The sequence below is a fragment of the Amblyomma americanum genome, chromosome 4 (assembly GCF_052857255.1).
Source record: "Amblyomma americanum isolate KBUSLIRL-KWMA chromosome 4, ASM5285725v1, whole genome shotgun sequence".
NCBI classification, from domain to species: Eukaryota; Metazoa; Arthropoda; class Arachnida; order Ixodida; family Ixodidae; genus Amblyomma; species Amblyomma americanum.
The window spans coordinates 124,753,663-124,779,612 of record NC_135500.1 but is presented as its reverse complement, the minus strand read 5'-3'; the positions used below and the strand labels follow the sequence as shown (position 1 = coordinate 124,779,612).

The 25,950-nt window shown below is 46.2% G+C and overlaps 1 protein-coding gene across 2 annotated transcripts in view; it reads right to left on the bottom strand.

Annotated features, from left to right (window-relative positions):
• LOC144128310 (low-density lipoprotein receptor-related protein 4-like) overlaps nucleotides 1-24,312 on the bottom strand; it is a 342,886-nt gene extending 318,574 nt beyond the window's left edge. Inside the window, exon 1 of one of the 2 annotated variants that reach the window (XM_077661628.1) lies at nucleotides 23,645-24,312. In XM_077661628.1, the coding sequence (XP_077517754.1) occupies nucleotides 23,645-23,720 (76 nt within the window). In that variant the 5' untranslated portion in view covers nucleotides 23,721-24,312. The remainder of the gene's footprint in view (nucleotides 1-23,644) is intronic. The other variant, XM_077661629.1, reaches the window with a different exon arrangement.
• Nucleotides 24,313-25,950: the final 1,638 nt, after the last annotated feature.

Genomic DNA, 25,950 nt, shown 5'->3' with positions numbered 1-25,950 from the left:
GAAAAAGTTTAGAAACGAGCAGTAAAATCTCATTCCTCCGTCAGCCACACTTCGGCAATTTTTTTTTTTGGAGCAGGCAATATACCTTAGATATATTCCTTTTTTTTATGGTTTTCTATAATTTTTTGCGTCGAACAAAGTTTTTCGCTGGCACCATCATCAAGCCAAATCTGGAAACTCCCACAATGCCTGGCCACCGAAACCAGGAAGTACTGTAACAGCGGCCACTACAAATCTTTAAACAACAACAAACGCAAAAAAAAGATGAAATGACCGTAATCGAATAAAATCGCGTTTCCACCGGTAAAATGAGATGACGGTGAAATATTGAGCCGAAAGGGAAGATTACAAGCAAAACGGGGGCGACAAAATGAACGAATTCGTAGGAGCGAATAAAAAGGGAAAGCAAGGAAATAGGGAGAGAAAGGGAGCCGGGAGGAAGGGGCAGAAATGCGAGGGAATCAAAAGGCAGGCACGCACACAGCCGCAGGCGCATAAATAAGCTTGTGCCCCATAGTTTCAGAAATCCCCCCCACCGACTGTCCGCTTCGAGATAACGGCCCCAGCGACGGTCGCTCTGCCGTCGCTGAAGGCCGCTTGAAAGCCGGGGGGGGGGGGGGGGGGGAGCTCTGGCCCATCGGCCGGAAGGATAAGGGAGGGTGTTTGTGGCCAGTTGCAGCGGAGGAAAGAGTGGGATCGCTGGCTCTAGAAAGGAGGTTCGGCAAAGGGGAGGGGGAAGGAAGCACACTAGTTTTACGCGACCGGGCACCACCAAATCGATCGACCGACACGTCCTCCTTTCTTCCTTCTTCTGCTCTTGTACCTCACTGTGTTGCTTGATTCTGCTTTCGCGCTACCAGTTCTTTTAGTTGCCTGCTTCCCCGTGGTACGCTCGGTTTTCGGCTTAGTTTTTTCTTTTCTGCCGGCTGTCTCATATTTCTTAAGGTATTTTTTTTCCTTTCTATGCCACCCGCTTGCATTTGCTTCAAACGAGGCTAAACCGAAAGTGCTCGAGCCGTTGCCTCATCGAAGACTCGTCGCCTACGAGTCCTCCGCCACCGACGCTGTCCTTTCCCAACGTGTGTTTTTGCGTCTCTCCCCACCCTGGACGTCCTCTTTTTTCCCCATCCACCCTTGTACACGCACGCACACGCACACACACCATGGTCTTTTTCTGTCATCGCCGCCGTTGCCGGTCGACGAGGTCTGCACAGTCGATTTGCTGCAATGTCTCCCTCTTCCACTCTCTTTCTCTAGACTCCCCAAGTGTTCCCAACACCTCCTCCCTTTTTTTTCATCGGCACCACCAGATCTCTTCTTTTCGAATCCGCAAGTTTCCTAGGCTCTTCGTATAGTCGGGCCCTACTTTCGAGGTTCCGGCCGGCGTTATCTTCTTAGTTCTTTCTACCGTCTCTGGCTGGTGTGGTCTAGTACAGACTCTGCGTTTCCACCAGTGTTCTGCGCATCCCCGCCCAGCGTTCTGACACAATCCCGCGGAGTGGTGGCGGTCGTTCCCAAGTCACCGCCTCTGCTAATCTCGAGTGGAAGGAGCGATGCCAACGGTGTGCAAACAATTTCGTTTCGTCTATGTGATTTTTTTTTCAGTTTGGGACAATCACGAGCATCGATACGCCTTTAGCTCTTCGTCCAATTGATTGCTGTTTCGTCCACGACGGTCGCAATGAGGAAGCAATAAATGATACAGCGTGGCAAGCTCCGCCACACTTCTGAATACGATTGGATCTGCGTATTTTTGGAAGCAGCATGCCACATCGCGTTTCAGCTATTTGCTTTACAAAGCTGTGGATGAGCTGCTGAATTCATTCGGCAACAATATCGTCGTCAAGGTTTACGATGGTGATGGTCATTAAAAAAAAGACGTGCATTGTCGACCTGCACTTCGTAATTATTGCATACGTAAAAAAAAGCGGCTGAAATGAAGCATGAGACGTCGCTGTAATTGCTGTTATTTCAGGAAGTGTTATCCAGATTTCGTTGGTGCTACAGGACTATTATCAAGCTTCAATAAGCCCTCAGCCTGTGTGCAGCGTGTAATCAATCATACTGTAGATAAGCCGTTCGATGGATGCATGAAGCGGTGCAGCTCTTTTGAAACGGGGTGTTCGTGGGTGCTATCATGCTCGTTCTTTTTGTCTTTTATATTACTCTAAGAAAGCTGTCAAGTTTACAGATACTATAAAAAAGTATTCCTTCTAAAAGGAAAACTTTGTAGACTTTAACAAAATCTCAGTTTTGATTTCGGACCTTGTACTTTACGTCACTGCCCTGATTTCAAGCCACCAATCTTATATTGGTTTGTTACTAACATTCACAAAATATTCATTCACATTACCTTTGCTAGCTGTAAGCTATAGCGCCTCAGGGAGATTGACAGCGCCTGTATCGACATAAAGATAGATTAGCCATATTCTAATAAAATATGTTTAATTACATACAGCAATGCGCCATAACCCTGCTTAAATTAATTATTGCAGTTTCGCGTTTTAGGACGCCCTGATTTAACTTCAAACAGTAGGGCGCTGCATTTTCATTTCTTTTGTAGTACAATTCCTTCCTTATTCGACTTTTTCATTTTATCTACAGGTCCAGCTTCTCATTTTTTCAATTGAATTATTCCACCTGTCTTGATTCATAAAAGCAGCGAAGGAGCACGGACTCACGAGAAGAAACACGCAAACACACGGACGAACGCTGCACTCCGCTGGTTTTATTGGGAAATAAAGGCGCTACGCGTCTGGGCACCAAAAAAGATGATAAAAAACACCCACGTTCCACGGTAACATCAGATACACATCTTATCTTATAGCCGCGAAAAGGTCGAACTCCGAAGTGTACATAAAAATCGAAGCATCACTAATACTGCAATCAGCTCTTTTCTTTATAGGATGGGCCTCCAGGAGTTCACATGCCGTTTTATTCTTGCTCCTGCCAAGAATTTTAGCACTACCGAAACGTGGTGCACATTTCCTGCATGACTGACAGTGCTCCAGCAAGCGCACACTTTCTTTGTTCCATAAATTTCTTTTGTGCTCCCCCAGCCGGCATATATATATATATATATATATATATATATATATATATATATATATATATATATATATATATATATATATATATATATATATATATATATATATATATATATATATATATATATATATTGCAGACAACAGAAGGGAAATGAGGGCACGTTATACACATGAAAGACGCCAACAGCTAAAGAAATCAAGAAGCATAGGGTGTTTTTTTTAATTTTTGTTGTTGATAAATGAAGAATTTCAGTGAATATTTTATCGCTTAAAGGTAATCGATTAGCAAGGAGAAAAAAACAGCCAATATATTCGGAGGTCGTGGGTTCGCATCACACCGGCAGCACGTTGATATTTTTTCTCGTATATATATTTGTACAATGTCAGACAGGTTTATAGGGCCTAAGATTTCTTTTAATGACAGCAAGTACGCAGTCCGTGAAGCGACCGCCATCTCTGTTTAGAGAAGACATATTTCAACTGATTATTAGCTCCAGCACCTAATATCGAACGATATGCTGGCGGGGGCGTATATTTGTGCAGTCTTTGCCTGCCTTCTCAGCTTACCTGTAGCACAATTGAGGCGATGGCAAAGTGAGCCTTTTCCCTGATAAACGGCGCTGATTAGCGTTCTACAGAACTTTGCGTAACTTTAAGGCTGAGAATATTTACATGCCAACACATCTGTCGAAAGTACTGTAAACCAGGAGGCATTGTACCAGTAAGCCTATTTAGCGTTTATAATGACATAACAGTACCAAAATTGCATCGGGAAGCGCTAACTTCGCAACAGAAAGCACAAAGAATACACAACAAGACAGTCAAAGACGTTTCTCTGCCTGTGTCTAATGAGTTATTCCTTATGCTGTCTGTTGTGAAGTTAGCGCACCCAACTAGCCTCGGTTCAGTGTTGCTTTTACAAAGCAAAGCACGTTCCGGATTGGAACGTCCGACAGCCCTGCTTGTGAAAGCTGTGGCTGCGAAGAGACAATTGCACATCTGTGTGAGTGCCCTGCTATGGCGACCGAAAGACTTATGCTGCTTTGTGACCAGGACCGCCTCAATCCTCGCTCTTTATTAGAGGACAAGACCCTGGGACCGTGGCCACACCAGTCGAGTGCTCCGTAAGCCTACAAGGCACTGTTTTGCTTCCTGAGAGCGGCTGGCTTGAGGGACCAGTTGTGAGGGCGCCCCTCGCGCCTTCACTCTTTCTCTTTTCAATCACCCCATCCCTCTTCCCCAGTGCAGGGTAGCCTACGAGAACACCTTTCTGGTTGACATCCCTGCCTTCCCAAATCCTCTTCGTCTCTTTTTTAGCAGCCTCCTTTATAGCATTACTGACGATAATAGTACCATAAGCCAAAAGCAAATACATCACTTGCGCTTTGTGGGCATTCTTTAATCGTCGAATGGGTAACTTAAAATGCACTCATTTTCCCCTGTAACTTAGCTTAGAGACGAAAGACTTTTTTCATTTTAAATTATTATTTTCAACTTTAGGCCCCACGATTCGGCATCAATGAAGGTTGTTTAAATGGAAGGGACGATGCAAAAGTGCTCCCCACTCCTGCCTGCGTGTCGTTGAACGAGAGGTAAAACCAAAGTTCAATGCAAAGTTCAGTGCTGTCTAAAAAAAAAAAAAAGCCAGCTCAAGTCGACAGTGATTCTCAGTGTTTCAAAGTCTATCTTAAGCGCAACTTCTTTGCACGCCGACTCATTCCTCACGAAAACAAGAGTTCCACCACCTAACACCTAAATTCAACAGCGACAAGTTAGAGAAGCTCTTAGGTGCTTCCAAAGCTGAAATCAGATGCTGAGATGTGCCGCGGAGCACGGAATTGGGGCAGCCTTAGGCACGACTGGTGTACGATCCATAGGCATGGGAGGAGCGTGTTCAGCAGCCAGATTACTCCTGGGCGCGTCCAATTACGACTGCGCCGACTTCAATCAGAACTTCCTTGGCTGGTATTCGCAAGGGGCTGTGCATTTGCATATGCTCTGACATAGGAAATTGAACGTCCGCGCGGAGTTTTTCGTCGTTCTTCGTTCTTTTTACTGCCACGAACTCTGAGGAGTCATTGGTGTCCAGCTCAAGTAGGGGAGCGCCTTAATTCACCGCCACATGATAAGTTACCTACTTGTTGAACCATGACATTACAGAGTAGTAGATGTCGTGTTGTGATCATGAGTGTGACCCTGAGTGCGTGAAGAGGAACCTAGCAACCACGGGCCTTACTTCGCAGTTTTTTAGGAGCCATCTTGAGTCATAGTGCTTGCCTGCCCGTCATCAAATTTGAACAATGGCTCTGTTAACCCATTAGAGTTTCCACTTTGTAAAGTGCAGCCTTTAACTACGCGTCATGGGTACGTTCCGTTAAAAAGAAATGATCGTTGTTGCGACGCATGTCTATCGAAGCTCGACCGACGTTACTACTGGGTAGCGTGGCGTCGTCGGCGGGCTGCAGGCATCCGGTAGACCATGCCAACCGAGCAAGGACGAGATGATTTCTAGTGCGAAACTTGCACAGTTTATTCCAAGGTTGGTGAAAGATGAAGAGAAGAAAATGAAATCCCCAAAAGTACATTTAGGAGCCCCTTAAATAGGCTCTCTACAATCGTCGCAGGGTTCTCGCTTCCGTTGACGTCACGTGACCGACACAGAGTCTGATTGGCGGAAAGAAGTCACGCCTCATTGCGACGAGGCATGGTGAGAGAAGGTCGGGTGAAATTCCTTTCTGCACGTGGTGTCAGATGCCAACCGTAACATCGTGTAAGACATTGATGCCCGACTGAGCTACCTCTGGAGTAATTTTGTTTTTCTGAATTGCCTGCACCTCAGCTAGCGCTGTTCGATCGAATCTACTGAAAGCGTTTGCCGCATTGTTTATCGCATTTGTGTACACACAGGCTTCCTCTGAGCGCTAGCGAATAACTCATCGGTGGTAAATTGCCCGATTCTATAATTCCCGCTCACTATGGCAAAAGAAGCGATGCAACTTGGTGCCGTCGTTCAATGGAGCAAGTATCGGCGTTCATAAATATGAGCATAAATTCACCTATCGCGCCAGCACTTTCATCATTGCCCTCCCAGTACGCTTTGGCAAGAAGCAAGCAATGATCTAAAACCGATCGTGCTTCGGCAATGTGCGCGTCGCAGAAAGAAAAAGAAATACATAAAAGAGCTCGAGGCCAGGGATCAATCAAGCGGAAAGCGATATATTTTGGCCCAGCAGCGCTGATATATATGCCGCTCCCTTTTGCTCCATTGGAACAGTTTTTTTTTGCGTTCTCATATATCGGTCACATGCGACTGAAAGGCTAACCCGGACAGGCAGAATAAACGAGAATGATGGCTGAAAGAACTGAAAGAGACACGTTTCTTTTTTTTTCCTCTTCTTTCAGGTATATGAAAACGGACTCGCGGTAGAATGTTCTGGAGAACCGAGAGGCGAGCTCAGCATTCGGCCATCAAAGGCAATAGAGCAAGATTGGTAGCGAAATCCGATCAGAGTGCTTGAGGAGCCCGAAGCTAGTCACTCTGGGCTACGAGATCAAATCACGGATACGGGCGATTTTGTGTCGCTCCTACCGCGGAGAATGAAGACGAGAAGGAACTATTTTATATGCGGTTAAGACCGCGGTTCATATATTTACTTCAAGTTTTGTTAAACTAAACCTCTGTGTTTAAAAACGACTGCCCTGGCTCTTTATTTTTTTTTAATACGTCATGTGGTAGCTGTAGCGTTTTGCTACACGATTTACTTTGACGTTTCATGAGGCCGGAATCAAGGATAATTGAACACCGTAACGTAGACTGGTTGCGCGGAGTCGTTTACATGTTCACGTGCTATACTTCACAAACAAAGAGCAATATCTTTCATCCACTTTCATAATAAAACACATATTTCAACTTACTCAAAGAGAGTGATGCTTTAGCAACTTTACCTATTCGAACAACTCAAATTAGCTAAAAAATCTTGAGTTCAAGCTCGAAAACGTTTTACAAAATTTACTGTGTATTTAGCTGTACCGAATATTTTTGAATGCGGGGTCTCGTCTGCATGTGCATATATATTTCCTTTAGATATGTGTAGAATAAAGCTAGATTGGCATGGTTTTAATGAGCTAAGAAGCATCCTGCGAGTCGCATTGTGGTTTCTGGGCCCGCCGCGATGGCTCAGTGGTTAGGGCACTTGGCTACTGATGCGTAGCACCTGAGTTCGAATCCGACCGCGGCGGCCGCGTTTAGATGGAGGCAAAGGCGCCCGTTTGCTGTGCGATGTCAGTGCACGTTAATGATCCCCAGGGGGTCGAAATTATTCTGGAGCTCTCCACTACGGCACCACTTTCTTCTTGCACTCCCTCCTTTATCCCTTCCCTTACGGCGCGGTTCAGTGTCCGCCGAGATCTAAGAGGTATACTGCGCCATTTCCTTTCCCCTAAAACCAATTTTCAATTCTCTTTACTTCCTGGAAGAATAACTGTAGGGCCAGGGACTTTCTGGTTCATGTGCAAAAAAAAAGATCAGAGCCGAATATAGGTAACTATGACCACTGTTTAGAGGCTCATAAATGTAAGTTATAAGCTCATTGCCTAGTTTTTAGGAAATGGAAAGAGCACGAGCTACTTGGAGCAATTCGGTCATAATAATAATAATAATTGGTTTTGGGGAAAGAAAATGGCGCAGTATCTGTCTCATATATCTTTGGACACCTGAACCGCGCCGTAAGAGAAGGGATAAAGGAGGGAGTGAAAGCAGAAAGGAAAAAAGAGGTGCCGTAGTGGAGGGCTCCGGAATAATTTCGACCACCTGGGGATCTTTAACTTGCACTGACATCGCACAGCACACGGGCGCCTTAGCGTTTTTCCTCCATAAAAACGCAGCCGCCGCGGTCGGGTTCGAACCCAGGAACTCCGGATCAGTAGTCGAGCGCTCTAACCACTGAGCCACCACGGCGGGTAAGCGATTCGGTCGCCGTCGCCGTTAACATTTTGCATTGGCGTCACTTCGTTACCCGAATCAGTTAGCTGTGATCACGCTCTACACCATGCACAAAGGATTGGGACCCGAAATAAAACAGCCGTTTTATTTTTCAGGGCCTGTATGACATACTCTGCCATGGAGTCAGCTATTTGTGATGACAATTTATAAACTATAGTAGTTGTTGATTTAAATTAAGCTGGTATAATATATTGAATCCTCCGGGCTTGCGCACATAGCAGTGTGTATGTTCGTGTCATAAAAACACCCTTGTATTGTTCCCTGTTATTGTTCCTCTCCAAAAAATGTAAAAGAAAAGAACATAAAAGAAAGAGAGAGAGAGCCCGGACCAGCAACGCTTTGCCAGGCTTAACGGCAATTCAAAAGGGATGAGAAGAAGCTATATGCCCGAACAAAAAAAAATTAAAGAGAAAATCAAAGCAGTGAAAACAAAAACGAAGCTAAAAAGCAGAGAAAACAAAGGCACATCACAGTCAAAGCCACAATTGCAGGCCAACAGACAAAGGACAGAGGGAAGGCTACGAAAAAAACGATTGCTAACGAACAAAAGGTCTCCTTAATCGTGACGCCCGCCTCTGTGGCTCAGTGGTTATGGCACTCGGTTTCTGACCCGAAAGAAGCGGGTCCTACCCCGGCTGCGGCGGAAAATTTCTGTGGAGGCGAAATTTTAGAGGCCCGTGTACTGTGCGGTGTTATTGCACGTTAAAAAAACCTGAGGTGGTCGAAATTTCTGGAGCCCTTCACATCTGAGTTGCTTTGGGACGTTAAATCCTCATAAACCAAACCACACCACACCAAACTAAACCTGCATCGTGAAACTAACGGAATTAAACATGTCTCTTCGTCATCCAAACTTCCCAAACGAGAGGTCGGTAGGCTTGGATGCACTCTATTAGACTGTAGTATCTTCGACACGCGCAGTGCGCACAGAAATGCCGTAACTACGCTCGACACTCTCAATAGTCCTTCATCAGCATTGAAGCACATACGGGTCTCTGAAACTCACTTCCGTGTCTGATGCGGAACTACCTCGAGATTAAAGCGGTCCTTCGTGCAATGCATACGAAGCTGCTGTGTTTGCTGCGTACTCAGTGGCGGGAACCTCGCCATGCCTCGTTAGAGTGCAGAAATTGAGTTCCCGACGGAACGCCTAATTCCCTGTTGGCATTCACTGAGTGAGCTTTTCTTGCCGTGCTTGCTGCTTTCCTAACTCTCAGGTGCTTTGATAGACAGCCGTGTCGCTTTCTAGTAAATTCAATGGCTTCAGTTTGTTACACTTGTTACAAGCCTCAGGAGGGCGTACTTTCCTGCGACTGACTGAATAAAACAAGCCGAACGCAACATTTTATATGGAAATTTCATGAGGGCACTCAGTGCTAACCTGCGACATTCACAGCACTGAGAATGCTTTTCAGAGTTGCCTTAAGTCATCTAGTAAGATTTTACAGGCATACCTTGACCCTTAAGCACAAAGATAGGCAGACATATAAAGAGAGAGGGGGGGCAAAGGCAGGGATGTTAACCAGAAAGGCTCCAGTTTGGCTACCCTGCACTGGGGAAGAGAATGAGGGTATTAAAAAGGAAGAGAGAAGGAATAGAAAACACAGTGACAATTTTTTAATCAAGGCAGTCGTTTGTAAAAAATACCAAACAGTACCTTGTAAGCCTTGATGGTGTCTCCAAGTTAGGAGTTTCCTTTTTGAGGCGTAAGCCTTACTTGCCCAATTGAGCTAAAACCCATCTGTCACTTTGTGTTTGCGTGCGTGCGTACGTGCGTGTGTGTGTGTGTGGGCGTGTGAGTGATAGCACGCGATGGTACCCACAAAACATGGCGTCCTCATGTACCCTGGCAGGTGGCGGTTAAATTAATGATTGGTCGCGCCAGGCAGCTCGTGAAGAGCAATCTGGCTCGCACGATCCCCACCGGTGGCAGCACCTCCCATAGGAGGGCAGTGACGCACCACTCAACTGCTGCACCACTGCGCCAGGTTTAGCATGAAGACTCCCAGGGATCTATGAATATAAAGTTGAGAATGACCTCACGAAGACGGTCGGCGCATCCGAACGCAACCTGATGCGGCAGACGCTTGGCATCGGGAACTGGTTTCACAACTGGTTGCTCGGCAGAATAAGTGGGATGCGCATAGAAGCAAAAGCCTACGTGCTCCAGAAATGCAGCGTCGAAAAATCAGCTTAAAGTTTGTCTTTGCTCTCAATAACCTGTTCTAATTAGAGTCATTTCTGTTTAAACGCCCACGCACTGAATTTTATTGATATCAACAGAAAGAGTTTTATCGCAAGCGTCTGCCTAAGCTTGGTCATCTTCCGACTATCGCTTTTTGTCGGAAGTGAGAAGAAGAAATTTGGAGGAATCTTGATCTTCGCCTAAAGAGTAGACGAGATGGCGACTTCTCCTTGTCTTTTTGTCTCTGTATTCGTTTTCTTTCTCACTTCTCACAGATTATGAATCCAAAATCACATTACCAATCAGAGTCGTCGATTACAATCACAACTACCGATCACATTACGGATTACCAAAAACCAATCACAATTAACTATTACCAATCATCAATCATTATCTAGGTTGCGCTGCACGACATACTTCACCACTACATACTCACACACATACACACAATTTGCTTCAGTACAATGAAGCACTGTATCACAGCCTTTTCATTCCGCGGAATATCTGATTAACACATTCGTATTTGGTTTTATTTCTTTAGTTTATATAACACCAATACGAGCCCCAAACACAAGTTACTAAGTCATACACACCACAACACGTTCACTAGGTGCCCCTGTAACACGCTTGAACCAATAACGTTACACCTATCTGGATGCATGTGTGTGCCTTCCAGACATTTTATATTTTGGAAGGAGGGATCATGCAGGGGTATGGTGGCCTAGTGTTTTGTGCCGTAAGCATGCTTATATTTTTTTCAGCACTATTTTCATGCAGTAAAGAAAAAAATGCTTCGTGACGTATGCTTTGCATGCCCGCCTGACACGCAGAGAGCCTTGGTCTGAACCCCAGTGGCTGATATTTTCTTTCAATGATTTGCTTCTTTATTCTGACCTTTCTATATTTTGTGATATTTTATGACTGTCGCAGAACGATGGCCGACTCAGTGTTTTCAGCAGAATGAGCACATTACGTTATTTCAGGCGCCAAGTGTCAAGCCTTTTAGTCCTCACATAAACTCTAAACGCAAAGTTCACTGGCATGAGTTGGAGCAGATCAAGTATCCTAGAAATAATTCCTTCATTTTCAGGGGATGAAATGGTGACATGATGGGGTGCGTCTGGGTACATGTCCGCAAAAAGATTAAACAAATTTAGCCGGTCTTCACATCGTTGAAGTCTGCTGATGCTGGACAAGCGCAAATACAGTCGAGGACGGTTATTCTATGCTTCACAAGTCGCGAATTTCAGCAAGAGAAAGCTTAAAGGTTGCAAAAAAAAAATATGGTTGTTCAATCCGGCTGAACCTAGCAAGACGAGTGAAAAGCTCTGCTACGCTGGTTAAGCAAGGTTAGACACAGTTTTGCTTCGATTAAATACTAACCCCCTTTTCGACGACTTTTCTCCAGTCTTTGGTCTCGTTCTTCATCCGTCTCTGTTTCGTATGCCACGCGTTTTTGCTGCAACGCGGCTTTTCTCCGAGCATTATCAGCCGGATGATCCGAGTCTGCTTGCCTTCGATTGCAAATCGTTTGCCGCCAGGACCCGGTGCGCTGTTCAGACATGATGTCGTCTGGCGAGGCTTTTGTTGTTGTTGTTTTTGCGACTGAAGAAAAAATGAAAAATTTGGCAGTGGCTTAACTTGGCTAACCCTGCAATTCAGGGAAAAGCAAGCGCGCTTGCTAAGCTTCTGAGGCTCGTCGATGGCAGCCTCGCTACACGCTGTCTACAGCCGTTCTATATATATCCACACGACCACGTGGCTATGACGTGGCATCACATGGTCTTGCGACACCCCCATCGGATGTCTTCACATCACTTCACATCCCCCCATCAGATGTTCTTAAGGTCAAAGGTCAACCCGAATGTCACCCAATGTCAAAGGTCAGAGGTCAAAGATCAACTAAAGGTCATGGGTCAAGGGTTCGACACCATAACTTGACCACAAATGGTCATACATGGTTAACGTGGTTGGGCTGAAGGTCGTTCAAGGTCATTCTCCGGCTTACGCGAAGATTGCTTCACCTAACGTAATGAAGCGTTTCGCATCAAAACTAGCGTGCACGGGCCTGCCCACTCGCTCAAGCTGAGCCACAATCGCTGCCATGTGAAGATAGTAGGAGAGTTAAAAGAGGTGTGAGAACAAATATTGAGACAGGACGAGCGCCTAAACAACCGCGTCATTCGAAACGACGACGATGGTTTAGCAACAAATACACGTGGTGATAAGGTTCCCTCGCCATATTGGTGAGAGCTCCTAGATCCCAGCCCCGTAAGGCCAGGAAGCCCCCCCCCCCCCCTCCCCCCAGCTTTTGGCAGACCGCCACTTTTTATTTTGTCCCTCTCCACTCTCAGCCCGTGATTCGGCGAGCGGTGACACAGGTGTTACTAAAGGCGATGGAAGCAGCGGCGAAGAGCGAGACAAGCTGCGGCGCGGTGGCGAGCGATGCACGTGATCTGGCGTCACAGCCACATCTCCGCCCCTCCACCTGGTCGAAGGTCATTGCCAAGCGGCTTTGACTTTGAGCTTCGCTTTCGGAGAGTAGATCTTTTCGCTGTAAGAATAATCGCGCCCGTTTAATCTCTTCGTTCACGAAATGATCCAGGATCGAGTTCACCACTGTAAGGCGTACTGCCATCGCACCTTTTCTTATAACGACGTTATAAGACTCATAGAGCGTCAGAGAAGCGTTTCGAAACATTTGACGGCGTCTTACTGCTGCGCGTTCTGCCCAATGTCTACTTATAATCCCTTCACGAATGCGCATAGAGCGTTTCAGAAGCGTTATTAACACTGAACATATGAATATCTCTGTACTTCTTCTAGCACGTGTGCATGTGTTTGTAGACTGGTCTTGTCTGTCCAGGTTATTGTGTGCTGTCTAAGCATATCAGATAATCATTTTTTCATTCTTTTTGGTGCTGATATCTATCGCGTATATTGAGAATGCTGAACGACAAGTTTTCGCTCCATGCTGCAGATGGCATACCATCCGTGCGGCAAACTGTAGTCAGTGGGTCCAGTGCTTTACATCAAACAAACAACGGGGGTCTGTGCAGAAGCAACGAAGTCTGGGTGAGCTGAGGTGCGGGACTTGAACGTGAAAAGCGCGAGGCGCAGGCAGAGAAGGAAGATCTGCATTAAAAGAACCCTTCGGTGGCGGTCACTGAGGCAGTCGTTTTTGGACCAAATGTGTAGGGCAACTTGTTGTTTTTTCTTACAGAGAGTGCATGCCATGTAAGAATTGGAAGATATAAACAAGCTAGAACTGCGCAACAAAAATCTCCTTATAACTCTGTATTACAAAACGACCGCAAAAGCTTGCCTCTGACACTTTGATCCCGTGCCCAGCCATCCCCGCTACAACGCCTCCTGTCTTCTCTCGTCGTAAAGATGAGCGTATTGCTCTTCCTGCATGCCGCAACGCCTCTCTCAGTGCGCGCGTTCACAGTGTCTAACGCTTGGGGCATTCGAGCCACGTCGTGGGAGGCATGCTAGCGTGTACGTTTTGGATGCGGAGCGCATACGCTCGGATTCGGAGTGCCTCTGGTACCGGCAACGTAACGGAGGTTGCGGTGCATACGCCGTGCTCGCCGCTCATCGTATCGGGCATTATGCGCATGTAGCGTGGTCACGTCGTGGTCTTTGCATGCGACGTAGGTGTGAGCTTGGTTTTGTAGGTAAGAAAAAGGGGGCCACTGAAAGAGAGAGCAGGATGCCATCGGACGAAAAGAAAGAAAGATTTCTTCATCTCCTCATTTGCATGTCACATTATTGGCTGACAAGAGATGTAGCACGAAGACGAACAGAAAAAAATTGGCAGATGTTTAGCGTGGTTATACCTGGTATTCAGTGAAAGCTTCACAGCAATGGTTACGTGACGTCATTCGCGCGACTAATCACATGACCGCTGCCCTTTCCCTGACACAAGGCTGAAAGGTCATCCAAAGTCAAAGGTCACCGTAAGGTCAAATGTCAAGGTCATGACAATGTGGTGCGACACCAAGATGGTCCACAAGGTTAGGCTGAAGGGCTTAGCTGTGGTGCGACTTATAGCTATGCACGACCTCTAACTCAGTGAAGGTCAAATTTAGTGCCACGTGAAGCCCGTCTCTACCTAGCGTAGTGAAGCTTTCGCTTTAAAAAGAGTCAACACCACAAACGCATCCTGCGGCAATAATCAGCCTTTCGGGCTGCGCGCGACGAGATGAAATATTTCTGCTCAGACAATACGCACGTCAGTATCTCGTAAACTTGGGTTTAAAGTTATAATGAGCCGGATACAAGTAAAATTGGGGCTGAGGAAGCCATCTCGACCGATCAGTTTTTTTTTTGTGGATCTTAGTGCACGAGCGAAAACAATAATATCAAGGCCATTCAACATAGAGCCTGTGAAAACTTTGATAGGCTGGTATCAGAGAACTGGATTGTACAAATGCCTGCGCCCGAACATAATTGCGTAAATGCGGCGCACTCGAACAGCCCCTAACCGCCCCCCCCCCCACACACACACACAAATAAAGTGGTGCGCAACCATTCTCGATTCATAAACGCGAACTTCTACGCTACAATGGCAGCAATATAGCGCGCCAGTATAAAGGAAGACCAAAGGCATACGACACAGTCGTTTCTGCGAACAAAGGTAAGATTTGCTCGAAGAGTTTGAAAGGAAACTTTTTTCACTTTTTCCTCGCGGCGAAAGAACACACGTGTAGGATGCGAGAGCACGACAAAGGTTGAATCACGCCTTGAGAATCAATAGTGAAAAAAAAAAGCTTGTGCAAGCGAGGTTCCGGAGTCTTTCACAAATACGAGAATAAAAAAAATACCGCAGTGATGATGAATCTTCAGCGTTTATTAATAACAGTGTCCGCATGTTGGATGATCGCCACGCTGGGTATAGCCAGAAATACCTCCACATAGCACTAGGTTGTCGGCGAGCACAGAATATTTCACAACCGCTTTTCAAGAATTTGTGGTTCTAAATGAAGGAGCAGTGAATTCTTACACCAAAATTGCCTGCCGGCCTGAGCTCGCTATGCGGATTCTACGTAACGCGTCTTTGACAAAGTACTGCGTACAGTTACTCGAAACACTTATCTGCACTTTCATTAAAAATTGGGAAACCACACGAAGGAAAATATGAACTGCCGCGCTGCCATTACGTAATTTGTGTGAACCCAAAATAAGGCGCTTTTTACTCATGCTAGACGGCGTACTCCCACCTTGCTACTCTTTCGTTTAAGTAATGTGGCAATAGGGGCTAGTTGGGTGTACGTTCCGCTTGTTTAACGCACTGCCGCTGAGAACTTGCACACGGTTAGCAGGACATAGTCCGTTAACAGGACACACTCCGTTAACCATGTATTTGTCCCCAGTGGTAATGCGTTAAACCATCAGACAGTGCTACGTTTAGTGTCCGATAGAGGTCGACATTTTTGGTCCTGAAACGCGTTGTTTTGCGAGGGGGGAGCGGGAGCGAATTTTTTGCCGTCTCGTTGACATTAACTGCTTAATCGAGGCCTTGAGTGTGGCAGTTGTAAGGGCGCTGATATTTGTTTATTATTTCGTGATTATATACTGGAAGTTATGCTTGAAATATCATGTTCCTCGTAAAAAAATTTTGTATAAAGAAGGCCGAGTGGCAGCTCACCGTCTAAAACAGTCAACAAAGTGTCTACGGCATTTTTTCACTGCTACCTCTACAGTTATCTTGCTTGCACGCGTGGCTGCGGTAAAACAGATATTTTCGTACAGATATGCAATGCGAACATCTCAGTCATTTTAAGCCCTTCATGTTCTGGGTGCAAAATTAACATCATGGTTCTACAGTTGGCATCAATAGGAAGATTTTGATTAGGAGGTATATCAAATTTTGTCCTCGTGTAAAATGGGCGCAAAAAAACAAAGAAGCTTTGAGGCTCCGGTAGCAGAGGTACGTATGAGCATTTTCGCCTCTCGAGAGCAGCTAATGAAACGCTGCAAGGCAGGAGGTGTAATAATATTAATAATTGGTTTTTGGGGAAAGGAAATGGCACAGTATCTGTCTCACATATCGGCGGACACCTGAACCACCCCGTAAGGGAAGGGATAAAGGAAGGAGTAAAAGAAGAAAGAGGTGCCATAGTGGAGGGCTCCGGATTAATTTTGATCACCTGGGGATCATAAACGTGCACTGCCCTTGCACAGAACACGGGCGCCTTAGCGTTTTGACTCCATGAAAACGCAGCCGACGCGGTCGGGTTCGAAACCGGGAACTCCGGATCAGTAGCCGAGCGCCGTAACCACTGAACCACCACGGTGGGTGGCAGGAGGTTGAGGCAGTCTATTTATGTAGAAAGGTGAAGAGGTCGGCTCGAGCTTGTATTTTTTCTATGTGAACGGGCGATGGTGACTGGTGATTGAGAGGGTCATGGCGAGGACGGTGAAGTTAGGAGAGCAGCGGGAAGGCATGCACACACAAAATCAATAGGGAGTCGTTGCACTAACAGATGATCTGGGCTTGTGCAAAGAATTGGGTTTAAAGGGTCACTCAAAGCAAAAAGAAAACATTCCCTTAGACTTGCACAGAAAAACCGACTATAGACGCCTATTGGACCAATGTTATTGCGTTTTATGTAGAAAAAGAAATTGGTTTTTGGGGAAAAGAAATGGCGCAGTATCTGTCTCACATCTCGGCGGACACCTGAATCGCGTTGTAAGGGAAGGGATAAAAGGAGGAGTAAAAGAAGAAAGAGGTGCCGTAGTGGAGGGCTCCGGAATAATTTCGACGACCTGGGGATCTTTAAGGTGCTCTGACATCGCACAGCACACGGGTGCCTTAGCGTTTCGCCTCCATCGCAGCGCGGTCGCCGTGGTCGGGTTGGAACCCCGGTACTCCGTATCAGTAGCCGAATGTCCTAACCACTCAGGCATCACGGCGGGTTCTGCAGGAAAAGCTTTTTTTACAACTCTCAAGAAAAGCTGTCTTTCTTGACAATTTGGAAATGAAGTCTTTGGTCCCCTCTCTCCCCCCTTTTCAGCGCTAAACAACATGGAGAATTCACATCCCTTTTATAGAAAACTGTAATAGAAAGATTCGCCGAGACGAATGAAAAATAAGCCTTTCATCTGTTGAGCAGTTGCATATTGTTGCATATTATTGATCAATAGATGGCACCGTCACAGCGAGCGACGAGCATCAAACGCCTTTTATTTTTTCGACAAATGTTCCACGGCTCAGCGAAATATGGCTTACGGACCGCACTTAAAGAGCATGATTGTAATTGAGAGCTAGTTATTAATATGCCCTCTTGAGTGAACTGCACATCACAGGTTCATGGAGGCCAAGGAAAAAGAGTTGCATTTGCTCTAGATTAATTCGGAGCCCTCCACTACGTTTCTCACGTAAGCATGTCTCTTCGGGGCGTTAAACCCCACAATTTATAATTTATTTTATCATTGCGTAGAGCGTACACGGCGCAGCCCATCGCACTGCCTTTTGCTGTATCGCTTAGCACACGTGTCACTTTCTTTGCCCTATATTGACGGTACTCCAACGTCGAAATAGCGCAGTACGGTAAACCATTATACCAGGCGAACTGTTTTACCCAATTTACTTCCATATCGACGCTCTGTCCGTGCCAAATACGGCATGTTGCTACATCTGCAGACCCATATATCTGTTTAGGTTAATTGAATATCTTTCTTAGAGTCCCTTTCAATCAAAACCAGTCACAAAACTGTTTTCAATGTTTATGAGTTCTCGCTTCCGGGCGGCCAAAATTCTCTGCACTGGCTGCAGTATAGTCTCAAGGCTTTCAATCACTGACGTTGACTCGCCGAAAAGGTGCAGATCGCTTTACGTTTCATTTTTAAACAACTCAGATTGGATGAGCAACGAAATGCATGCATGATTAATACACGTCAAATTATTCAAACCATGTCGCCGGCTTATGTTTGGAGGTGGTAAGAATAACTTCGGCTTATTAAAATCCGAAACGCCATCGGCTAATTTTATAATGATCATAAAAACTTAAGCATTGTATTTGCGATACAAGCTTTCATTAACAAGACGGGGAACAAATATTCAAAGAGAAATTTTGTTGTGGTGGATAGTAGAAGTGCTGCGAAAGCCATTTTATTTCCTGTTGGTTGAAATCTGCACCCAAAGTTGTCAACAAGCAGTCGACATAGATGAACGAAATGCTCCCAACAACAGCAACGACTTAGGCCGTAAATAGGATAATACTGCATAGTAACCGCAGAACTGGGGATGTTCTAATAAGCCGTATAGGGGTAGATTTTTTGAAACTTGGCGCGATAGACAAAGGTGGTAAAATAACAGTACGCATAACAAGCACGGCCGATTCATTACGTTCAGCTTAGAGAATGTATAGGGCTTAAGTAATAAAAGGCGCAATGCCACCTTGGTTGCCACCTTGGCGGCAGAGATGAACTTCATTATATAGCACAGTTATTAGCATAAGGAAGGCGGTCGCATAATGAACGCCGCCCCAACTTTGGACGTGAAAAAGTACTGTTTATTTTTTCTCCGGGTAATATTGCACTCCAATTTTCTGACGCGCAGTCTGATGATGACAGCGATTTCTAGCAGGCATCCTTTTGCGAAGGGCGAAACAATCCCACGATTTTTCGAATGCTAAGACTTCAATACCGGTATTGTTTCTATACCTTGCCTCACTGTACGGGCAATAAAAATATTACGTGATGGTAAAGCGATGAAGACAGCAGTATATGACAGATGGCTATGGCACGATTTAATGCCGGTAGGCGTAGCGCGAGTGCTCCGTGCCGCACCACTGCCCACTTTGTCGTCTTCTAGTACGGGACACTACCCAGGTCTACTGAGCTATCTTCCCGATCGCGCAAACTAGAAGGATGGCAGTGACAATGAAACGTAAGGCGTGACGATGGACGTGACAGGAGGTATGAAGACAGAAGAGAAGAAGATGTGCGTCTTGCCGTAGCGATGAAAGAGATGAGCAGATAATCGGATTAGCACTCGGTCCACAAACCTTCCGGCACACAAGTCACCTTGAGCCGACGGCTGAGGACCATGGGTGCACCAAACGGCATGGGCAGGGGCTGTGTGCTCACGTGTCTCACGTCGGTCTGGTCACTTAGGGTCTGGTCAGCAGGATCAGTTGGTTGTGTCTTGTGGTCATGGCGGGGAACGGGGCTGGGGCGAAAGGCGAGGTTGGTTCTGGTCAGGCGGGCTGGGTCAAAGCCGGGCAGCGCGGACTAGGAACACAAGGCCGACGACCACGGCCAACGCTGCACGCCGAAGCTCCAGGACCAGCGTGGCGATGATTACCGAGCACCTCACAGCAAATGTTACGTGACGACAAGCCGACGAAGACAAGACTACATGACGGATGGCTATGGCACGATTTGATCGCAGTGGGCCCAGCGCGAGCGCTCCGTGCAACGCTACTGCCCACTTTGTCGTCTTCTAGTACGTAACAATATTTCGCAAGGAATCCGAGAGCCAAAAGAAGCCGCTTCTGGTCATCAAAAAGTTTCCTCGATCATCTCCCGTATTAAGCGTTGAAGCAATTTTTTTATGTGGTTAAGCTTCACGCTCAATAGTGACAGCAGTCTTAGAGCCAGCTGTATTTGTGCTCACTTTGAACATTGTCATGGACCTCTACGTGAGTTACACGTGCACGTTTGAGAGAAAAGTTGTTCACTACGCTGAAGAGTGCGTTTTCTTTTTTTTATAAGGCACCGAATGAACTATTTACATCACACGCATTCATTGTGTGGCATTTTTACGCCTTCATATTTTTTCTGAATGTTTTACTCCAGGTAATGAACGCTGTTCTCAAATTTTAAGACATTCTTCGAGAAATAAGTGCGTCTATTAGGTCAGTAAAAACGGCTTGGAACTTTTTGTCTATGCGCCCGATTTGATTTCTGCATTCGCGTGCCCTTCGAATTGTATTGTGCATCCACTTTCCTGTGAGAACTTTTACCTGGAAATTTCTCGAAAGAATCACCTTACCAAAGGCATGGGTTAAAGGAAATAAAGTTTCGTCCGGAAACCTTCTTTCCAACTATTTTCTTAATGACCATTAATTTTCGTACGGAAACCTCTTTTCAAATAACTTTTGTTAATGCACCTTGTTAGGGAAACCAGCATATTGGTTAATTCAAGAACAAAAATCAAATGCTTGGAAGACAGCAAGAGTGAAGGACACACCATGTTCTAAACGGGCCTAAGGCCCTTTCATTTTCTGAGTTGTAGCAGGCAAACTGGATTCCTTCTGAAAGGAAAAACCAAGCGGTGTGAGCTTAAATGATCGCCTCCTGTCGCTGGAGAAAGGAAAACAAAAAGAACATAAAAGCGTTTTCGTTCAAAGCGTTTTTTTCTAATAATCTCGAGTCGACAACGGTCATGAACACAAGATTGAGTGCTAAAATGCGCCAAGTTACCTGTAACCGGCCTGCACCTTTTTATTGCGGTCATTAAAGATAATGGTCCAATGGTCCTCTTCTTTACTTTGAAAGAAATCTTGTACGTGTAGTTTAGCGTTTTTAGCTATTAATAATTTTTGCAGCCTATAGCAGCGCCTTAGAGCGCAAAGAAGCAAGTATATTTCGGCTGGCAAAATATTAGCTCTCGCATATATTATAATCCCTTGCGACGATCTCTCTTACAATCGAATTCGCAGTTTACCAAAGCTCAGCCTTAAACATTCTCTTCCAGTGTCCTGTACAGGTCATTACTTGAAGTGATAGCTTAACGCGTTGAAGTTTACATTCCGAAATAATGATCCGGCCTGTAACAAATCCGCTTCGCATTTTGAGCACCAAAATATCATGGTAACGTAATCCGAGGTTCAGCGCATCTTCTCGCATGCCGCTGTTTTTTACATTAAATCACAAAGAAAGAGAGCAACCGAGTCGTACCGGACAACCGAATCAGGGATTTGGAGGCCGACACACACGGTCGCATTAAGCCCGCGCCGCGGAGAGTCATTAAAGTTTGGCTCGAAAATCCGTTCGGGCTGCCTTCTAAGGACGCACGATTTGAAGCGGCCAGCTTTCGCAGAAGCACAATAAACTCTAGAGAGAGCGGGAGCGCATCCCATTCTCGCCAGCACCCTCCCACTCATACACCTACTCTATAGAAAATAAATAAAAAAATAAAAATAGACAAGATGCGCCCTCCGAACTGAAGTGGGACGGTGCGCTTCTCCTCGTGGTGGCTCATTATGCGGTAAAGCCGACCTTCGAAGCGGAGGATGGCCGCTCCTGCGCCGGTTGTAGCAACGGTCGGTCGCCCGCTGAGAGAGGGAATGGACGGGGGGGGGGGGGGGGGGGGGTCTTCGAGCGCTGATTCGAGTCGTCGCGTCGCGTCGTACTGCCGGGACCGGACGACTCGAGCGGTAGCGAGGGAGCGAGAGAGCGTGCCTGCACACTCCGCGTCCAGATTGCATTGAGGATTTGAAACCCATGCTTTCCGCGCGCCGAGGCTCTGTGTAATTAAATCACCGAACGAGCTCGCTCGCAAGCCGCTTTCATGATGAGCGCCCTTCCCTCACTTTTCCTCTCCTATCTCTCTCCCTTTCTCCTTACTCTTCGTTTCAGCCTCTCTGATGTCCTTTCCCCTACCGCTCAACCCTCTGATACCTCTACAGCATCTCCTCTCCGCCTTTACCTGAAGTTATTCCAGGGCGTCGGTGTTCAATTCGCCCCTTCCAGCTTCCCTAACCCCCTCTCTCCTGAGTCCTCGCGGTGTTCTGCGCTGGGCCCCTTCACGTGGCGTCCCATTCCTAAGCCATGAATCCTGCTTTCCTCTGTCGCTCGCCTTCCCGCTACCTCGCGCGCTGCCGAAGTCATCGCCACGTGCAGTATAATTACGATGCGAGAGCGAATTTCGCCGCCTGCTGCGCTGGAGTGCGATGGGTTTCGTAATTGAGGTCGACATTCCACCGCATCGAATCTTGTGCTCAGGCACTACCACGTGCATGTATTTTTCGGAATAACGAAGGCTGACCTGGTCGATCCGCTTTGCAGCGTCTGATGAGTTGACGCACTGTAAATTTTGACAATTTTAACGCGTTCCGCTAAAAAGTTCTATATTTTCGTTCACTGGAGTGTGGCTTCTGTGGAGGTCGTTTGCATGTATCTTTGTGATAATGAGCACAACATAAAGCGCAGATTTCTTTATTTTTTCCGAGGAGGTCTTCGGAGCCCTTCTAATAATATGTATTTATAACAAAAAATGATATGGTACAAGTAGTGTATGGCTGCCTTTTCCTATGGCAGCTTATGAAGGGTACGAAGGTTATGTTCCTTTCTCAGGAATATCATTTATAATCATTGAGTACATACTCGATAAGCTTTTAATATCTACTACTTTTGTACCCGAGAAAAACCTGACACGTGAACCACTGAGCAAAAAGGCAACCCCATTGCGTTTTACTATTGCGGACAAATCCTGCCGCTAGCGATGGATGCATTATTTAGCGTCAACAGTACGTAACAATATATAGAGCGCTATGATGAGGTAATTAGTTCCAATATCGTGAAAAGACCGCCGAATTTATTTTATCAATTATATTATTCAATTCACCAGAATATAATGGCATTAATAGATGAGATGCGCCTACAGATCGAGAAAGCTCGTCGGCAACATGTGAGCTATAGAAGAAGCGGTGGCCTGTTCCCTAGTATCAGTATTTGAAAGAAGTGCTACATGCACATGCACAAAACTAAAGCATAGTTCCGAAAGTGCTTCCACACTATCTCCTTCTCAAAAGCTCATTTACAACTTCCGTGAGGTGGTGTATTTATAGCGTATACTTAATGTGTCGCGGTAGATGTTTTAAGAACTCTCCTGGCCATACGGCTATGGCGTTCTACAGGCTCCCAACAAATGCCTGCCACTTCCGGCGCGTGTTGGTTGTGTAAGTGTATTTCTTATAGCTTATTGCCTACCGAAACTATCGGTGGCAAATCCAAATCTTCCCTGTTCAAGCGAGGCGGTATTCTTATGGCAGGGCTTTAAATTTGCTCTTCATTCGTGTAACTATGGTGCTTTCACATTTATACGCTCATCCACGATTGAATGACTGCCCGACCTCTTAAACGGCTATCGAACAGGTAAGTACAGCGAATAACGCAAGAAAAAAGGACGCAGCCAGAGAGGGAAGGCTACATTGACGCGCTGCGCGTTTTTCTCATGTGCAGTAAGTTTCTACGGCCCTTTTCCTACCTTTGAACAAGCGCTAATTAGGCAGTATTATGTCCTGTCCTCTTTGAAAAGCTGTCCATGAGCTTCTATTCCACTGAACTGCCTCTTCTAGTGGCTTTAGTTCCGGAAGGCTGTGAAGGCAAACTATAGAAAAGAAAAGCAGGTTGGATTTGTACCACGCGATAAAAATTGACGTTACCAACCTTTGACGAGGGCGACCACAGCGATAAACACAGCGCAGCAGAGCGTCACTCGGACCATCGGCCCAGCACCGGCCATCGCTGTCACGTCATCGCTCCTCCAACCCAGAAGACAGCGAAGTCAGCGACATAGTCACCGTGTTCTCACTGTTTGGTGCAGTGGTCCGGAAATCAAAACGTAGTCGCCGCGACACCACCCACTCCACTCACAAAAACGTACACTCGATTCACACCGCGCGCAACGCACAACTCCGTGTTTTAACGTGGAAAAGGGAACGATTCGATCACGACCCAAGCACGGGAGCCGGTACAGAGTGGTCTTGTACAGTTGTCCCTCCGACACGGCCGCTGGCCGCCGCCGACGCCGCTGCGGCTATTCCGACGCTGGACTCGCAGGCCGGCCTGAGCGCGCTTCTTGGTCACCTCCGCGCCGGATAAGAGTTCTCCCTCGGCCCCCCTCCTCACGGCAAGCGGGAAGAGAGGCCCTCCCTGTCCTGGGCTTCCCTAAACTGCGGTCCGCTGTATTCCGCAGCGTTAACCGCGTTCTTCAGGGAAAGTTGTGCGCGCCGGCAGCTCGTCAGCACCACGTGACGCTCGCCCCCTTTGCAGCAGGCGAACCGAGCGGTATGGCGGGCAGGCGCTTCGCAGCCGAAGGCAATCTGAACGTCGTCTGCTAGCGTCCGCCAGGCGCTGGGAGCCCCGGCGGCGCGGCGCTGATGTCGCCGGGAGCAGCGGCCGGTTGCCACGGCAACCGCATCTGCGTTAGCTTTTGCCGCGGCAGATGATCCTGCCAAGACGTCGTGGGGGCAATTGTTTCGCTTGCTTCTTTTTGCGCTTTCTCCTCTTATTTTCTTTTCGGCGCGGCGGCACTCCGGCGAAGACTCTTCTTTCGTCAGCCGCAGCCGTCCGGCCTTTATATCCCACTTTTTATTCCTTTTTTTTTCGTGTCGCTGTCTCTCAGCGCGCCTTTGCGCTGGCCATTAGAGTAGACTGTTCCCTGATCCTCCCTATCCTTTGTTGCCCGAATCGCGCCCTTGCCAACCAGCTCCCACCTCATGGAGCTGAACGTTGAGCGGCGACATTAGCCTGTTTGACGTTCGGGCGGCGGGTTCTGGAGCCAACGTCGAAGATCTATTTTTTTTTCTCATGGCTTCTGCGTACGGACTGCCCGTCTCTCCCGTCAAGCGATGTTTGCTTCTTTTTCTTAATCTAAAGGGAAGCTACTTTGTTATCTCTTCATTTTTCGAGTAAAGAAGTACATAGACCGTTCATATCCCAGCACCCATTCTTCTGAGATGGCTGTTTTATTAACTGGCGCTTATTTTTCTTATTATCCGAATGAGCTCCCTCTTCCTTCTACAACTCCTTTTTCTGGTCATCATGACACACGGTTTTATTCTATGTTACATTTCAAGACGTGCTATTTAAACATGGCTCTTTCTGTGATACTGAAATTTTAAAATTTTTCTAGTATCTTTCATTTCTGTATTTGTGTACATTTAGCTTGATCGAAAATTTATGGTAGTTGAATATTCCTTCCTTGGTTTCCAGTGAAATAAAATGAATGAACTGGAAGGGAGGGCCGTATTCAGAGACGTCATATTTGATGGAAGGGGCAGCAGAAAAAGGGAGTTTGGGAGTCAATTTAAGTTTTTGCAACACGTGAATGAAGCCGCGTCTTAATTCAACAACAATCCATTATGAGAGGGCTAAACACAGCCTCCCGCGGTCACATATATATTATGCAAGCAGGAAAAAAAAATATTTTACCCTTGATATATGCTCGCGCTTTTGAATAATCCGGAAAGTAATGAAATTCTACACAAAATGACGATAAAAAGTAAAAGAAACGACTTTCTAGGTAACAGCAACCTTCGCTCTTTAGTTAGCGCTGACCACCAGGAATCACCCACTTACCAAATTATTCCTATATTTCAAACCTGTATCACAAAACAGTTTCATTCCATGGGAGCTTAAAAACATATGACCCACCAGCAATCTTTCGCTGTTTAAGTTGCCGCTGATTACCGAAGGCTACCCGGTTTATCAAAAAATACTATGTATTTTAAGCGTTTGTTTACTAAGAAAACAGTTTGATTTCAATGCTACTTGACCAATATTCATCTATAGCAGCTATTAAAAATTACAGAGTTGCGCAAAATGCTAGCCATTTTGAGAAAAGAAAAAAAAACTAGATCGTGTTTCATCATTATTCTCATAGCAGTGCTAACATTGGCATGCTTTTTATTCTTGTATATAATGTATGCAAAGTATCGGAGAATGCTGTCGTTTTGGAGCTGGACATTAAT